This window comes from Sciurus vulgaris, assembly GCF_902686455.1.
Source record: "Sciurus vulgaris genome assembly, chromosome: 12".
Lineage (NCBI taxonomy): Eukaryota > Metazoa > Chordata > Mammalia > Rodentia > Sciuridae > Sciurus > Sciurus vulgaris.
This window is the reverse complement of record NC_136473.1, coordinates 22,178,610-22,198,047: the sequence shown is the minus strand read 5'-3', so window position 1 is coordinate 22,198,047 and position 19,438 is coordinate 22,178,610. Positions and strand designations below refer to the sequence as shown.

The 19,438-nt window shown below is 42.0% G+C and overlaps 1 protein-coding gene across 27 annotated transcripts in view; it reads left to right on the top strand.

Moving 5' to 3' along the window:
* Positions 1–19,438, top strand: part of KIAA1217 — a 796,647-nt gene that overhangs the window by 724,593 nt on the left and 52,616 nt on the right. For all 27 annotated transcript variants that reach the window (XM_079106261.1, XM_079106268.1, XM_079106277.1 and 24 more), the window contains one exon: positions 3,917–4,749. In XM_079106261.1, coding sequence (XP_078962387.1) covers positions 3,917–4,749 — 833 coding nt within the window. The remainder of the gene's footprint in view (positions 1–3,916; positions 4,750–19,438) is intronic.

Genomic DNA, 19,438 nt, shown 5'->3' with positions numbered 1-19,438 from the left:
GATATCTTGACTATCATCCACATTCCCCATATGAATTTACAACACAGTGTCACAGAGTTATTCTTAACTACCTGTTACATTTCTTTTTGATCACATCTACACATGCCACTGGAAAGTCTAATGAATTTTTTCCTAATGAGAATTTTTTAATGTTTCATTTATAAAATATAACTCCTAACCATTTCTTTTCATATCCCCAAACATATTTTTAAATACCCATCCAGATATCTCTACTGTTTTTAAAAAATGTATTCAACTTTTTATTAATTAAAATTAATTTTAGTTTTCTTTTATTAATATTATTTATCTCCTAGACAGTTTTATACTCCCTGGAATCTGGATGGCTCTTTTTTAGTCTTGTACCAGAAAGAGGAAGGTTCCCACTCTGTGTTAATTAGAGTCAGTATTCCCCAAACCAAGATGTTATCTAAAGCAGAACAAAGAGGGAAAGGGGAACAGAGAATAGGGACAAGCTCAGTTGGAACTATTGTTCATCTCAAGGGGTTCTAGACATTTGGAATCTTTGGGGGGGGGTGTTAATTTTCTTTTTCTTCTCTCTCTTTCTCTCTCTTTCAGACAGGAGCAAGGCATGGGGGTATTAATAACATTAACGACAAGAGCACCTGCCATTTGCTCTTCACTTGTCTTGGGCACTGTGTGATGCTTTATAGACAGTGCCATGTTTGAGTCAACATGATGAATTTATCTTGATGTTCATTTCAGTTGATCACTGCATTGTTTGGTCTGCTTGCACAGAGAATCCAGTCAGATATCCACTGCTGGCTGAGCCAGGGCCTCTCACATTTCCTGACCTCTGAAGCCCTGCTGAGCCATACCTTTCTTTTCACTGAATCCTATATTGTAGAAGACTGAGTGGGAGAGACGTTCATAGAAGCTCTGTGCTGAGTTCCTATGAAACCTCTGTCACATGGTTGCTATAGCCATTCTGGAATGAGAACCATTCTGATATACTATCCCACAGTGACCTTGGGACTGGCCATCCTGGTCTGCAGCCCTGTACACCTGAGTCATGAGGGTGTCAAGTGAGCAGAGGGAGGATTGCTTGGACAGGAGCACCAGGGCACCTGGAGCCGAGGCCTAGATCTGGATCCACGTGGGGGAGGACATGAACAGAATTCCAGGGGGTGCGAACAACCTGAGGACATCGCAGGTCAGGTTTAGAGATGGGAGAGCAGACTAGCCTGTGATGATAGGAACCCAGTGTGAGAGGAGTGGAGATAAATTGTGCTTGTGAATGATTAACCAGCATGCTCTGGGTGGGGTCCCCAGAAACAGCCCCAAAGGGAGCTGAGAAGCCAACGTGCTGGTGCTCAGGAACTGAGCGCTCAGAGGGCTTCATTTTGTTGCTGCCTATGTGAACCTTGTGTGTTTGTAATCAGTGACTTCCATTATGAAATCCTCTATAATAGGTGGAACTTCCTGGTCCTACCCAGGGTTCTAGATGGCAGGATCCTCCCAGGGTCAAGATAAGGAAGCTGTGGAAGACCCACTGGGTCTTGCCCTGCGTCCAACCATTCGTACCAAAGATCTCAGCCTCTCCCTGGCAGGAACTTAGGGGCTTGTTCAGAACTATATCTTAGAATAATGTCTGACTCTTACTAAGTGCTTAGTAAATGTAGTTTACTAAACAAATGAACTTATGTGATAAGGAATTAATTACTTTGTATCTAAGACTGTGGGATCCATTTCATTTTCAAGCTTCTCTTGTTGTTGCCTTTATTTTTTCTGTGCTTTTCCCCCATCAGCCAACTGTTAGTCTTTGTTGTTGTAGATATACCCGACAGTAGAGTGTATTTTGACACAGTGTACATACTTGGAGTGTAACTTCCCATTCTCGTGACTGTACGTAATGTGGAGTTCCACTGGTTGTGTATTCATATATGAACATAGGAAAGTGATGTCCAATTCATTCTACTTTCTTTCCTATTCCCATCTCCCCTTTATTCCCCTTTATCTAGTTCAATGATCTTCTATTCTTCCCTCCCCTCCACCTTATTGTATGTTAGCATCTGCATATCACAGAGAACATTCAGCCTTTGATTTTGAAGGATTTGCTTATTTCACTTAGCATGGTAGACTCCAATTCCATCTATAATTTCATTCTTCTTTATGACTGAGTAATATTCCATTATGTATTTATATATACTACATTTTCTTTATCCATTCATCCGTTGAAGGGCACTTAGGTTGGTTCGATAGCTTTGCTATTGTAAATTTAGCTGCTATAAATATTGCTGTGGCTGTGTCACTGTAATATGCTGATTTTAAGTCTTTTGGGGATAAGCCTAGGAGTGGGATAACTGGGTCAAATGGTGGTTCCATTCCAAGTTTTCTGAGGACTCTCCCTACTGCTTTCCCAGTCATTAGTTTTTTGGCAGTACATCTTGGTTCTTGTTTGTTCAGGGGCTCTTCTCTCTCTTCATGCCACTATCTCAACCCCTCTGTAAACACTTATATTCTTCCTGTCTGTCACATCTCTTGGAAATTCATACAAATATTAAAATTAAATTAATAGTAATCTCTTGGAAATGTATCAAACTATTATATCCTGAATTCATTTGTATTTTTTAACGCTGGCCCTTACTAAACATAGTAGTGTAATTGAAATTACAAATTCATTTCCCTTGTCCCCATTGACTTCATTCTTCAGCTATTGCTTTCCTACGGGGAAGTCAGTGGGAGACCCTGTGGGAGGGAATGACACAACCAGGCACAAAGCCTCAGTCACAATGGCTGCACCAGAAGGCTCCTTATCACCACACGGCAGCTCAGTGTACTCTTAGGGTTCTTTCTCTGTGCCCTGCTTGGACTTTTCACCCTCTTCTACCCCTCAACCTCCCATCTATGAGTTTTGACTATAATTTTACTGTCATCTCCAGGATCACTGTCCCCTCCCCCAGCTTCTCAGTGCTGGTTTCACATAGGCCCAAATAAAGAGCTGGTGGACGAATGGAACTTCCAGGTTTCCCCCAGGGATCTCCTTTGCCTCTCTGGTTATATCTCTAGATTGTATTATCTTGGAAAGATGGAAAAGATGATTACTATTTCCCAGAACTAATAGTAGGAACACATGTCCAGGACACGTTTACAAAACAACTTCAGAACTATGGACCCATAGTTCTACATTTATTAAGAGTGTCTAAGAAACTATGATTTTAAAAGTCAAACCACTGCAGTATTTTGTCCCCAAACCTCACAGCATTGAGTGCTCTCCATCAGGTACGTTCATTTACTGTGGTTACTTTAACAATACTAAAACTTAGATGACTCTAGGGTTGCAAGTGTAGCTCAGTGGTAGAACGTTTGCCTGGCATGTATGAGGGCTTGGGTTCAATCCCCAGCACTGGGAGGAAAATAATCTTAGCTTGAAACACCACCAATTTATTATATTGTACAGGTGAGAATTCCAAAATGAGTTTCACAGGCCGATATCAACCTGTGGGCAGGGCCACGCTTTCTCTGGAAGACAAAAGGGACAATCCATTTCTTGACCTTTTGCAGCTTCTAGAAGCTATGCCCATTCCTTGGCTCATGCCTCCTCCTATCTTCAAGTCAGCAGTGTAGCACCTCTGGTCTTTCCCTCTCTGCTGCCATCATTACAGCTCACCCCTGACCTTGAGTCCCCCGCCTCCTCTTCTACATGTAACGACCTTTGTGACTCCTCTGAGAATACCTGGATAATCTCCCTTGTCCGCATCCTTGACTTCATCACATCAGTAAAGTCCCTTTTGTAAGGGAACATAGACACAGGTTCCAGGAACTAGGGTGTGGGCAGGTTATAAGAGAGGGACATTATTCAGACTCCCATGTCAAGGAAGCCACAGTATCACAATGAGACGTCTCTAAAAACACAAATCTCAAAGTAGACTTTCTGATTCCTGTATTTATTTTTCAGATGCAGAGAGAAATTGTTTATGCAAGAGGAGATGGCCCAGGTGCCTCTCGACCCGGATCCACAGCTCATCCACCCCATGGGATTCCCAGTTCTCCACCATCCACTCCTGTGCCTCATTCCATGCCTCCCTCCCCATCCAGAATTCCTTATGGGGGCACTCGCCCCATGGTTGTTCCTGGCAATGCCACTATCCCCCGGGACAGACTCTCCAGCCTGCCAGTCTCCAGATCCATCTCACCAAGCCCAAGCGCCATCTTGGAAAGGAGAGACGTCAAGCCAGATGAAGACATGAGCAGTAAAAACATAGCAATGTACAGAAACGAGGGTTTCTATGCTGATCCTTACCTCTATCATGAGGGAAGGATGAGCATAGCCTCCTCCCACGGCGGACACCCCCTGGATGTCCCTGATCACATCATTGCATATCACCGCACAGCGATTCGGTCGGCGAGTGCTTATTGTAACCCCTCCATGCAAGCTGAAATGCACATGGAGCAGTCGCTGTACAGACAGAAATCAAGGAAATATCCAGATAGCCACTTGCCTACTTTGGGCTCCAAAACACCCCCCGCCTCTCCTCACCGAGTCAGTGACCTGAGAATGATAGACATGCACGCACATCATAATGCTCACGGGCCCCCTCACACCATGCAGCCAGACCGGGCCTCACCCAGCCGCCAGTCCTTTAAAAAGGAGCCAGGCACCTTGGTGTATTTCGAAAAGCCCCGGAACGCTCCAGGATTATCTGGCATTGTGGACCTTGGCCCTCCTCTAGTTGAGAAGCAAGTTTTTGCTTACAGCACTGCTACAATCCCCAAAGACAGAGACACCAGGTAAGGCATGGGAAGGGTAGCCATGGGTGGTCTATGCTCATGTGTTGCTGAGGGAGGGCTGTCAAGAAATCAAATCAGAGAACAAATGCCGAGCTCCAGCCATGTACAGTACAGGTGTTGCTGAGGGCACAGAGAGGCATCTGCGGTTGGCCTTCTCTGCAAAGAGCTTCTGAATCAATGGGGTCCTGTGAGGTACACAGTAGCCATGATAAAGAGTACTGGTGTACCCACAAGGAACATCAGTCCAGCAGGTCTCTGGACTGTGGTCTTGCCAGCATTATCACTAATGTAAATCTGAATCACATAGAGAAAATTGTGATTAGCAATAACTGTTCAGAGAAATAGATCAAGAGATCATAATAATTGGTCTGCTATGGAAAATAAGGAGTGAGGGATTTAATTGTTTGCAGTGGCAATTTGTGTTTTTCCTTTAGAATGCAATTTTGTTTTCTCATCTGGTTTTGGGAAATGGAAAGAATGTGTCATTGCCTGTCTTGTAGGATGATAAAATGTGAATTTGCATGAACATAGAATGGTTTAGATTTAATATTCACTCAGGAATGGTGCTAAAATCAGCAAAACTTTTCTAGTGAACGAAGCACTCTGGGTATTTAAATTTCTTTTTATATACATATGTTTTTATGATTTACCAGTGCAGATCCTTCTTCTCATGTTTTGAAACCCCTCCAAAATTTATAAAGTAATAACAGAAAAGCAAATTTCGGGAGAGGGAATTTCTCTAACCTGAATTGGTTGAAGGAAGCCAACATATAATTACAATGGTAAAAATCTAGTCAAGGAAATTGAGGCCCAAAGAAGTGAAGAATTTTTATCTGACCTCATATGTGAATTCACAAGGTGTATAAAAAATAAGAATCAGATATTCAGTCACTCAGAACCTTCTTAGAACCACTGTTCCTCACCTAAAATGGCATTATCACTTACTGTTATATAACCTTATAAAAAGAAGACCAAACTTGTGAATGGAATGTGAACTCTCTACCTCAATGTTTTCACACAGAAATCAGACAGTCCTGTCCCCTTTAGCAAAATATCATGAAAAGCTTGTCCCTCCTTATTTGTTCAGTCATAAGGAATCTCACAGGAGACAGATTTCAAGAGAATGGAACAAGAATGAACATGAACATTTTGGGGTCATTAAGGCAACAACAGATTCTTACTCACATGGCTAAAAAACATCAGTGGTGATTGACTGGATTATGCAGAACTCAGAAAAATTAATGATTGGAAAATAGTATTCACTCTCTCCTTTTCAAAGTTTTTAGGAAGTAAAATTCAGAGAATCAAAGAAAGGGACTCTTCTCATAATCCCAGACAGTGAAGGGGATGGGATAAATGCCCACAGTGGCTGGCTGGAACAGACCAGTGTCACAGCTGGAGAGGAATCTACCAAGACATGTCATGGGCTGGAGCTTGTACTGTGTTCTTTGTGGAAGGGGTAACAGATGTGTCCCCTGTAGTGGGCTATGAGATGTAGATTGAGGAGTGGCATATCACTAGAGGATGGAATTTAAAGCCACAAGAATTTAGTCCAGAATGATAATAAAAAGAATCCATCTCCCGGATATAATGTTGAGAGCCAGGATCCATCTTCCCTATCATCCCACCATTTCCACACCTCCCCACACTGCCTACCTTGTGGGGATCAGAGGATCAAGACCATTCATCCCACCATGATCATATTAAACTGGGTCCACCCACTGGGTTTGAATACATTTTGGCCTACAGTGGTGTGTGCCTCCTTCCCAGTGCCTAGCGGGGTGTCATCCATGTGGTTACCACATGCAGACAACTTCAGGGCTTTGCTGAGCCACATTTTCAGGGACTTGGTTATTAGAGAGAATCAAACAAGAGTCTTCTGCAGACTGCGGTCTTCCCTATGCAGCTCCCTGACCAAAGACTAGAAGGACAGGAGCTTTCAGTGCTGTTCTCTTTTAAGACCTCCACTCTCTTTTTAAAGAGGAGTTGCCCACCTCAGAGACGTTTTTCCAAATCTTAGAAAATTCTGTGGATTTCTGTTTTACATGTTAGAAAAGCTTTTCAGAAAATCTAAGTTAGTAGAAATGTAGAACAGAAAATATTTGAAAAAATGGACCAAAAAGATTAATGTTCTCCTAAAAGGCACTGCCATTATTGCCATCATATTCTGACATATGATTATAATTATGAATGTAGTTTAACATTTTCACATTTTCCCTTCCCCAAAAGAAGACTTTTATCTCACACATCGGGCTGGGTGACTCCTCACCTGTTAGTCAACTTGACTCCAAAGAGTAGAACTGGGGTGCTTGTGCGTATGTGGGCTGGCTAGACTCCGCTCTCTTATAGCCCTAAACAGACACACACATGTACATAAACACACCCATACACATGCACATGGACACACAAATGCATAGACACACCTGTATATACAAACACATACAAATACACAGAAACAGACACCTACAGACATATACATATACACACAGTACTTAGAAACACACACATATACCTCATAAACCACAGACATACACATATATAACTACACACACACAGATACACATATATGTATACCACATAAACACACAAAGATACACAGACCCACACAGATACATGCACATACCATACAGATGCGAGCAGACACATGAACACACAGATATAAGCACAGAGACGCAGATACAGACAGACATGCACACGCTCATGTACCCTCTGTATTAAGAGCTGCTATTAGTAAAAGACTAACCTCCATCCCAGCTCAGCCGGGCAAGTGCCAAGAGTGAATAGTGACTCTCTAGTCAAAAGAACTGAACTCTGGAACTTCGGCTTTTCGTCTCCTTACCCATCTCCCCACTGCTACCAAAACAGGAAAGAAGGTGGGACAAAGGGAGACGCATAGGTCCTGTGCCCATTTCCTTCTCTCCAGCTATCCCTCTGAATCTGACAGTGAACTCTTGGAGAGCTTGGTGACTGGACTGAAATGCAGGGTTGCTGGGTGTTATATGACTGTTGAAGGCAGTTATCATTTACTTTATCTTTTTACGAGCAAGCCTATGTAAGTAGTTTGTACACATCAGGAGATGTAATTGTCCTGACAACCCACTGAGATACGTACTAACATCATCCCTCCTTTACAGATGCAGAAACTGAGGCTCAGACAGGTTAAGTAGTTGGCCCAAGGTTACAGAGCCAGGAAGTGGCATAAAATGTTCAGACCTGTTCAAGAATCTATACTTTTTACTACCGTGTAGTATTCTTTCTTGGGACTGAGAACCATGAGCCCCATCTTCATATAGCAAAGAAGTAAATTCAGGAGTGAATTCTGAGCATTTCAACCAGAATCCTTGAAAAATTGTTTCAGGACTAGATGCTAAGTAACTGCTCCCAAAGGATATTTACAATAATAAACATGGTAGAATTTGCATAATTATACTGCTAAATATATACATGCCATTTAAAACATAACTGCCCTAGCTAATATATTAGCACAATTATGCAGAAGTAGGGAAAGAAGGAAGAGAACATTCTTGGTCGATTTTGTTTTCAAAAAAATGCATCTGAGTACTATGTCAAAGAAAAAAAATTAAAATAAGAACACCAGAAACAATTACTGAAGCACAAAATTATAGTCCATTGTCTTGCTTATCCCATGACGTTATTTTAGAAATATTTAATCTGGATAAGTACTTTTAAAGAGTGTTCAACCCCTTAAAGTCTAACTTCACGAGTACAGGGTATAAAGTGCCAAACCAATTTCTGTTGCAATTTCATAATATTAAAAAGCAAATAAATCTTAGAGTGCTTTTTATATGAGACTCTCAGTGAAATTTTGCATCTAAGATGTGAAGCTACAAAAACACAGGAGGGAGACTGAGAAATTCGTAGCTCTGCTTTCTTCTGGGCACTGCTGGATTCAAATACCGTTCCAAAGAGCACTTCCATGTTATAGCCCAAATAACTGCAGGACATTAGTAATCAGAGAAAAAGTCTTTCACGTCCATACCTAAGAGCCACCCAACCGTAGCTTACTTGAAGGAACACGCAGTTGACATGGAAATGAAGAGCTAAAGACTAAATGGCTCGATCTTGATTCTTATATTTAGTCGCGGGCCTTTTTCTAATGAATTTGCCGTCTCTTTTCGAAGGTGCTTCAATAAGTGTATACTAATGACCCATTCTATCTAGAAGATCTGAAAAACACAGAGTGTATGGTATAACATGTGACTTGGGGGGTTCTTCTTCCAAGGAGCCCATGGACGTTGGGGTAAAGTAACAGATCACAACCACTTTGACTTTCAGGACAGCAGTTCTCATGTCTGAGCTTCTAGAAGTAAGACAACCTTGAGTGCTGAAGTGGCTGTACCCGAGTGACACCCTTCACCTGGGTCTTCAAGAGGAAAGTGGGTCTGAAAACCTAGGAGAGATGCAGAGGGAGAGAGCTTGTGGCGGACAGTGCATGAGGTTATGAAATGACTTAATTAAACAGCATCATGCTCTCTACCCAGGGCACATAAAACAGCCCTCAAGAATTGTAAAATTTGAGGACATGTATGTTTTGCTATTTTCTGTTTGTAGCTTGGATTGTATAGTATAAAACATCTTTATCGAAATAACTCTCCAAATTCAAGTGTGCTCATTGCTAAGTGACTAATAACTCCCCTTCCAAATGTGTAACAGATTCCTCCAAATGGAATATGATTTGTCAGACTCAGTAAACTTGAGCTGAGATCATATTTTTACACTGTTCTTTACCTAGCGCAGCTAAATCCAACAAAGAGGAAAGAGGCTCACTTAGGAGCAAGTTCTTGCCCTGTGTCTAGACAAAGAAAAGCCACGTGAGACCTCTCAGGATTTTTGCAACACTGTAGACTTAAGTGAGCAGAGACTCTTGTTTTGGGTCAGTTAGGAAGACTAAGAAAAACTGTGTCTCACAAACCTGCATGCTAACTGGTGGTGTGTGTCTGTTTTTAATCTTTTTAACAGTTCTCATTTTACGAAGATTAAATGTTATTGTGATGGTAGCTTTGAGAGGTGGGATGGATCCTTGGTTTAGCAGTTGATTGGGTGAAAGTCTAAATTTGGGTTTCTATCATTTAAAAATGTCCACAGTGACTGGCAGACTTTTGAAGATTTTTCTAAGCTGTGCTTTATCCTGCTAGGGAGCAGTGAGTCTGAATGACCCAAAAAAAATGATTGCTTCCCCAACCCCCTTCTTGGTTAGTCAAAAGTGAGCCACGTCAGAGATCTCCTAACTACTTGACACCACTCTAAAGCAGGGCTTTTTGGTCTCTGTGCGCTGTTGACAGTTCAGGCCTGATGATTTGTGAGCGGTGGGTAGGGGGTGACCTGTGCTGAGCAGCCACCTCTTTGGCCTAGAGGTCTTTGGTAGACCCCCTGGAGCAAAATATGTCCCAAGCCTGCCCTAGTCTTGACAGTCAAAGATGTCTCCAGAAATTGTCAAATGCCCCTCACCAAATTAAAATGCCCCTTGTTGAGAAACACTGCTCAAAAAAATTTGGAGTTTTCAAAAAACATAATGAAGTAGAGAAATGAAAGACTGCTCATGCTCAATACAGGCAAATTGTGACATTCATAAGATATGAATCACACCAATTATTACTTCAATTCTGCCATAACTTACTTCTTGGTAAAGCAACTCGTTGTTGACAGAACTTGCTGTTATTACCATCAATTCAATCCATCTCCCAGCAACCATTTATTGAGAAGCAGTAACTTCTCATAGACTTCAAAGGCAGACTGCCTGGGTTCAAATCCCAGTTCTAGTACTTCTTCCCAGTGTCTTTGACCACTTATGGAATTTTTTTCTGCCTCCATGTGCTCATTTGTAAAATGGAGAAATAATAGTAACTACTTCATAGGATGCATGGAATACAGCAAGAACCAAGAATTCCTACATTGAGCACTCTACTAAATGCTAATGGGAGATAAAATACACAGACATGGCTTGGACAAAGGACTGCCTGAAGAGATAAGGAGGCATATTTTTAAATAAAATACCAAAAAACACAATATGGTTGAATAGGGGTGGTGAGAAAGTAAACCTAATTGGAACAGAGAGTAGAATTAGGGGGCTTAAAGATTCAAATTAGAAAAGAGTATCAAAGCCACTTTTAAGTCCATTTCAGGAAAGTGTTAGAGCGGTGTATCCTCTTGGGTTCAGGGACAAAAAGAGAAGCCGGCTGTGGGTCATCCTTTTAAGATTGCTTCTAAGCTATATGACTGATGATAAAGACCCCTAACAGGTTTGGCTGAAATTATTAGGTTGTCTGTTTGGATACCTGATAACACTCGACTCACCCAGCTCTTGCCTGAATTGCTATTTCAGGAAACCCTAATTATGGATCAATAAATGTTTATTAAGCTTCTGGGTTTATCTGTGGACTAGATGCTTTTCTGTTTACCAAAAAACTTAGATGTAGTTCTCATACACAAGGCACATAAACTGAGAAGACCATCATAAAACATGAAAAGTTTAGTATACGTGTGTAAGTTATGCCACAGTTAAATACAGGAAGCTTCTGGGCTCCAAATGCCTACTGAATACCCATTTTGGAGAAATAACTACAACAGGATTTCATTGGTGGCATTTTTTTGGCTTTGATAATACCCTGGATGTTCTTCTTGTCATCTCAAGAGTGACAGTGTCTCTAGCAAAGCAGGAAGGAGGGAGGAGGACATGCCCAGTCCAGCACATCTCCCAAAGGCTTGAGCTTCAGGGAGAGATTTTTTTCCAATGTTGCAAAGTCCAGCTGGAAAGTTAGGACACATTTTCCTTGGAAACGATGCCGAACAACAATAGGATTAATAATACATTGTAGGTTAAAGAGGGTTCCGTGGGCCAGCTGGAAATCCAACCACCACTTATTGCAAGTTCTAAACAATGAAAGTACAAGTAAACTTTTCAATTACAAGACTGCCATAATTTGGGGGCTGCTCCTACATAATTAATTCCAAAGTAGTGATACAGACGGTAATTGCTAAGAATTCAGAAAAGGGAGCACTTTCCCAAAGTTATTCTGGTCTAGAAGCCTCCATGAGAATATTAAGATGGTCTGGAATATAAGGCACGTACATAAGGAAACGAAAAGATCTCATTTGAGATGGCAGACTGATCTTTCTCCAAAATTTATATTTCTACCATTACCGTACCTATAAAAATGACATTACAATATGATACTTTTGCCAGTCTCAGATATCAAGTAAGTACCAGTAAATAGGAGCTATTACTTCCATCACAGGAATATCATTTCATGGTTAAGTAATATTTGCTAGACCTTTCTTTGCTGAGATCAGGCAATAGATATCTGATAAATATATTTGCTATCTGACAGAAGACTGCTGGGGAGATTCTGTCCAAAATATCAGAGAATGACTGCCACAAGATCTGTGCTACTTTAAACCAATTTTTCAAAAGTAAAATCCATCATCTTCCCTCATTATATCAAATTAAAATGCACCTCTCCATCTTCTCTGAACATTCATGAGGTGCTGTTAACCAGAGACCTTAAGTCTGAAACCCAAACGAAACCAGAGTTGCCTGTGTGCTTCAGATAGCTCCCTTTCCTTTCCCAACTAGAGCCTCATCAAAGAGAAGAGTAATGTGAAGGTGCAGATTTAGCCTCCTTAAAAGATGGCAAGATCAGCCTTGTGTAGATTCAACATGGCAACCACCCAGCCTAGGGATGGGGCTCATGGGAGCAGCCAGTGGCACAGCAGGTGCCTAATCTCAGGCTCTCCTAATGCCAAGAGCATGTTAGCCTCTGTAGTGATTAGCTGTCCTCTCAGGGGGAAGATCAGGGAGATTATATTCATCCTTATTTGAAATCTAGACTTTATTTTCAATGAATGATGTGATTCAAAAATATAGCCAAGTCTAAGCATGAACTAACTTTCAAAAATGGTGGGTCTTGGGCTGAGGTTGTGGCTCAGAGGTAGAGCACTTGCCTGGCATGTGTGAGACACTGGGTTCAATTGTCAGCACCACATATGAATAAATGAATAAAATAAAGGTCTATCAACATCTAAAAAATATTTTTTAAAAATGGCGAGTCTTAAAAAGTCAGTATTGCCCACTATTCTTGTGTAGGCCAAGTTGTATTATCAGCAAATACTTCAATGCCTGACTTTGGAGAAGAAAAAACAGAAGAGAAACCCCAAAGGTGCTACGGCCAGGGTATGCTAGTCAGGTATTTTCATCATCATTCTGCCTCAACATTCTTTTCATGATGAAGATAGCATGTCCCTACCTCCCCCATCATGCAGAAGTAACTAAGAAGACAAAATGAATAAAGAAACAGGCCACACATAGAGAATATCTTCCTTCTTTTTTCTAAGCATCATTATCTTTTTGTCTTTGGCATCCACTCTAAGATTTTGTAGATCAAAAGCGAGTGGGAGAGGGAGCTTATTTTCACAACCACCTGAGGACCACTCAAGAGACATCTCCTCATAGCTTCTAACGCCATCTCTCACCTGAAGGTAAATTATAGGCCCTAACATGAATGAACAGCTCTTCCTACTAGTTTGTACCTGTATAAAAAAAAAAAAAAAAGGAGATGTCATTTCCAGAGCATGAATATTAAAGATTTCCCTCAGGGAAGAGAGAAAAAAATGCAAAATAAGTGATTTCATGAAGCAGGGTGTAGGCTCTCCCTAGGGAGTGGAGGCTGTAGTCACCCAATGGAGAGGCAACAGGAAGCGAAGTGCCTCACCCCAGGCTGCACGTCACCGCAGGACTCAAATCTGAGCCAAGGACAGAGAGAGCACTGGCATGGAGGTCTGAAGACTAATTCGCTGTTATTCCCAAAGAAATCCCTGCCTCACTGAGCTTCAGACACCTTGGCTATAATCTGGGGATGGCCACTAGTATTTCTCAAGGGTTCTGGGCAGTTTAAGTGAAAACAGGTACAAAAGCACTTTGCGAACCAGAAAGTTCTCTATTAATAAGAGCCTTACTGATCTAAAACCATGAAGTCATCTAGTCATGCTGGCCATTTGGATCTGAGAGACTATTGTGTCCTTGTCCCTGACTTGGAACCGTTTTCTGGTCCCAACCAGAACAGGCTGCACAGAAAGTAAATTGTGAAATAGATGAAAGGCTACCTGGAGGACTTCCCAGATGCATTTGCTGTGCTCGGAAGAACCCTGCTGGAGTGTCAAATTGTGCGCATTGGGAGTATAAGACTAGGTGTGGCTAAGCTTTGCCCTACTTGCCCAGGCTGCCACACCCTAGGGTTGTTTTTTTTTTTTTTTTTTTTTTCTCTCTTCTATCAAGATCATAGATCCATAATGAGAAGAAGTATGAGGCCCAAACAAATTCCTTCCAACAAGAAAATTTATAATTCTGGAATTCAAAGTCCGATTGGATTTCAGAAATTATCTCCTCTGGGTGGTGGGCAAAAGGCAATGGGTATCTGTAATCCTTTAAACGAGGGGTAGAAGTCTTCTGAGACCCTGTGCTGTCTATTTGCTGAGACCTTCAGCCTTGTATCAGTTAGCTTTCTGTTACCTATAACAAAATAGCTGAGATAAGCAACTCGAAAAGAGAAAAGGTTTATTTTGACTCATGGTTTCACAGATTTCAGTTCATGAACACTTGGCCCTGTCACTTTGGGTCTGTGGTAGCAAAGTACAGCATGGCAAGAGTGTAGTGGAGGAGGCTTGTTTACTTCATGGTGACCTGGAAGCAAAGAGCAAATGGAGCCAGGGTCCCAATATCCCCTTCCAGGTCATAATTCTAGTAACCTAACTTCTTTCCATTAGGCCCCACCTCTTAAAGGTTCCACCACCTCCCAGTAGTACCACAGGCTGGGAACCAAGCCTTCAACACATGGGCCTTTGAGAGACATTCAAGATCCAAACTGTAGCAAACCTCCTACATTCTGTGTCACATTCTTCGCTCCACATTCACAGCATCCTGGGTTGGAACTTGTCAGAGAGGTTCCTGCCTCAGGACTTTGCAGTTGTCGTCTCTGCTGGCTTCTGCATTCTCCCACCAAACACCCACTGACTAGACTCCAACCTCAGGACTCTACCCAAATGCCCTCAACTCAGGGAGGCCATTCCTGATCATCATTTAGGACATGGCAACACCCCTGGTCCTACCCCAACCACGGGCAAATATGTAAAAAGTGTAAGTAATTAAATAATGTGTGTTTATATATAAGCATATGTGCGCATATACTTTTATATTTCATGGCGCAGTCAATTAAATGATTATATATGTGTTGGCCGGGCACAGTGGCGCACGCCTGTAATCCCAGCAGCTCAGGAGGCTGAGGCAGGAGGATGGTGAGTTCAAAGCAACTTAATAAGGTACTAAAACAACTCAGTGAGACCCTGTCTCTAAATAAAATACAAAAATGGGCTGGGGATATGGCTCAGTGGTTGAGTGCTCAGTACCAAAATATTTGTCAGGGGGGATAAGCTTATATAATATATACGTGTATATTATGTTTGTGTGTATATAATATCACATATGCTTATATAATATCACATATGCTTACTGCACCTCAAGTCTGGCCCCCAGGATGAACATTCCCAAGGGCAAACCCTTTGTTTTATTTACCACTATATCCCCAGCACCTTGAACCGTGCCTGATCAGTACCTAAGAGATATTGGTTAAATGCATGAAGGGGTATGCTCTAGCCTCACCTTCCATAATGCCACACAGGTTATAAGAGACCTGCCTGCTCATTTCATCATTTGCCCCTATTTCCCACGTCACTGTAGGATGACAGTCTTGGAAGAGGTAAGGGGGTTGGTATCCCAGTTGGATGACTGAGGAAACTGGGACTCAGACATTCGGTGACTTACGAGTAGAGCCTTATATCTCCCCTTGGGTGTCAGGGTGTCACCTTGAATGCAGCATGTCCAAAAGTGAACTTCCGTCTTCCCATCTCAGGTGGTGACAACTCCATCCATCTAGTCACTTAGGCCTTGGTGTCCTCCTGACTGGCATCACATATGAACACCCTGAGGATACAGTCAGATCTGTATGCAAAGATGTCTTAATTCCAGCTCTTAACTCTTTCCTTCACAGGGACCTCCTGGTCCAAGCCACCACCGTCTCACCCAGTCCACCATGTAGCCTCCTATGAGGTCTCCCCATGTGTCCCTGCCAATTCAGTCTGTCCTCAGCTGAAAAGGCAGTGTTCTGGTGCCCTCCTTAGATCACTCCTTCCCCTCTTCCTTTAGTAAAATGCTCCCATTTTTACCAGCATTATTCACGTTAGCTCTTTTAATTTTACCACATTTTTTATTATTATTTGTTCTTTTTAGATATACATGACAGTAGACTGGATTTTCACATATTGTACATACATGGAATATAGCTTATTCTAATTAGGATCCTATTCTTGTGATTGTGCATGATGTGAAGTTGCCCTGGTCATATGTTCATATACAAGGCTAGGAAAGTGGTGTCCAATTAATTCTACTACCTTTCCTATTCCCTTTGTTCCCCTTTGTCTAATCCAAGTACTTCCATTCTTCTCCTCCCCACTCTCCCTTGTTGTTCGTTATCATCCACATATCAGGCAGCACATCTGGCCTTTCATTTTTTGGAACAGGCTTATTTCACTTAGCCTGATAGTTCTATCCATTACCAGCAAATGCCATCATTTCATTCTCCTTTATGGCTGAGTAATATTCCATTGTGTATATATACCACATTTTCTTTATCCATTCATCTGTTGAAGGACACCTACATTGGTTTCATAGCTTAGCTGAGCTGCTTGTGAGTTGAGCTGATATAAACATTGATGTGGCTACATGATGCAGCCACCTGTCAGGTCTCAGGAGGATTTACTATTTCCAAGCTGACTGCTCTGTCTCCATCATCCAGGAGTACCTTGTTGACAGTGCTGACAATATAGGAAGCCCTCAGAATCCTGGTTAGGATATAGCACCCATGTCTACCTAAGCAAGATCATCTGAAGCCTGGGACAAGGAAGAAAGATTCTGGATCCCAGGCACCTGCGCCCACACCCAAAGTGATTAATGAAGTGAACTGACGTTGATGTTGATAATCAAACAAGTCCCAAGCCTTTGGGAAAATGTACACCATCAGTTACTAGTACGTGCATCCCACAGAAGCTTTTATCTCAGTGCCCGAGTGCATTTATGAAGATAGAAATAGATTTTTTTCCTCCAGATATATGTAAATGGGGCTCCATTTTTTCCAATTTCTTTTTAAACAGACATCTACATGTGTGTATCTTCATGCATCATCAGTTAACCTCAGAGCATTTCAGATGGTTTGGTCACTGTCTCTTTCCTGACTTGGGAAAACATGGCTGCCTAGTGACAACGAGCTCCTCTCTGTTTCCTTAAAACATCACCAAAAGGAAATGGCATGGGAAGAAATAGAAGGGACACAGTGGAAGGAAGTTAGGTCATTGGCAGAATGCCCTTGAATGGGATATTGGAACCCTGGCCCTTACATGTCTCTCTCTTTGCTTCCTGGCTGCTATGCAGTTAACAGACCTCCGCCATCATGTGCTTCCACCAGGATGTGCTGTGCTATCACAGACCCAAAGCAACAGGGCCAATTGACCCTGAATTGAAACCTCTTGAATCTATGAGCCAAATTAAACCTTTCCTCTTTTTCAGTTGTGTATCTCAGGTATTTTGTCACAGTGATAAGCCTGACTAACACTGAATAAGGAGCCAGAGAAATTAACAGGGACTGTCCCAGAAATACTGATGACTGATGGAGAAGCAGTAGGGTCAGGAAGCAGGCAAAGTGTTAGTTTGTATAAATAAGGGAACTGAAGCCAACAAAAAAGTTGCTTTACTTAATAGAGATTTTGGAGTTTCAGATATAGACAGTAAAACCATCCTGAGTTAGAATTCAAGGTCAGAGTAAGATTGAAAAAAAGAGTTTAAGAATCTGAAATGGCAAACCTCAGAAAGCATTCTCTGTGTAGATGCTAAAGCATAAAAGATAGTGAAGTGGTTGACTAGTAAGAGGATTCCCCTACTCTAGCTCCTTAAAGCCTCACCAAAAGGAAATGGGTAGGAAGAAACAGAAGGGACAAAAGGGGTCATTTCTTTTCATTTATTTCCCCTCCCAGATAGTCAGAAGGCAAAGCCAGTCTAGCCTGGACACAAGGAGGCTGGGAAATAGCCTAGAAACAAGAGTCCTATCAGCAGGTGGTGAGGGAGTTTGAGGTCCCTACCAGGTGCTATAATTTGGTTGGTTGGTTTTCTGTTTTGTTTTGGTTTGGTTTGGTTTGGTTTGGATTTTGGTACCGTGGATTGAACTCAGGGACATGCGACCACTGAGCCACATCCCCAGCCCTGTTTTGTATTTTATTTAGAGACAGGGTCTCACTGAGTTGCTGAGAGCCTCACTTTTGCTGAGGCTGGCTTTGAACTCACCATCCTCCTATTCAGCCTCCCGAGCCACTGGAATTACAGGCATGCACTACCACACCCAGCTAGTGATAATTTGGATATGGACTGTCCCTCAAAGGCCTATCTGTTAAAGGCTTGGTCACCAGTCTATGGTGCTATTGGAGGTGGAAGAACCGTTAGAAGGCGGGCCAGGTGTGTCAGAGAGGAAGACAGCTTCCTGGGCTGAAATCATCCAAAGATGTGGAAATGAATTTCCTGGCTATTGAAACCCAACTTAACAGATGTGTAATGTGTAATTCCAAAATCAGAAGCAGGGGACACATTGAGATGGATTGAAGTCACAACAAGGAATACAGAATATACTCAGTCTTCCTGCTCTCTCCATAAGCAGAAGGCAGAGAGGGGGGAAAAATAGCAGAGTTCAGTCACCAACATCCCCTCAATAAATCCAAATGTTTCAATGATAAGTTAATTTTATTGGGAGGCTTTGGAACCATGTGTTTAGTTATATAGGTTTGCTGCTGCTTTTTTTTTTTTTTTTTTTTTTTTTTTTTGGACTCCAGGGATTTTTGTTTGACTCATCAGAAAACAATGTCTTTACTCAGGTTTTTTTCCCCTTGTACATAGAATCAGGGCATGAACAAGTAAGGGCATGGCTTTACTTTAAACCTGTTGACTCTTCAGGTACAGAGGATTCTTGGAGCACTACCAGGACTAAAGGTTTCCGTTGAATTAGATTTCTAATTGGAAATTAGATATCATGAGAAGAGGGCGCTGCTGGGATTGACCAGGCTCTGTTCTCCTCTGTTTAAGGCGGAAGCACATAGCACCCATCCACACCTGGCACAGCAATACCTGCCGACCAACTCAGTGACCATTCATCACTTTCTCAGGGGAGAAAGATGAAAGATCATGAGCATGAAGCAAAAAAAATTCACAAAATATTAGAATCGGAAGTGAATTGGCGGGCCACCTCGGAAGTACTCTTCGAAGGCCATTCTTGGTTATTGGAGTTCTTCCTGACTCCTGGTTTTCAAAAAAAGTAACCAGTTAGGAAGGTTAGTGCTTCTGATTGGGAACTAATCTCATCAGCTAAGTTGGCTGGGTCCAGTCAACTCCTCTGTAGCTCCTTTGGATATTTAAAAGCATATCTTGTGGGATTCAGTATAGGGGACTTGCCAGCCTCACGCTTGCTACAACGTTGACCTATTTCTTAATAGCCATTAAATTGCTTAGCTCTATGGGATAAGAACCTTATTCGGGCTAAATGAGGCCTGGGTCGGTACAAAGACCCAGCCCTCGTCAAAAACT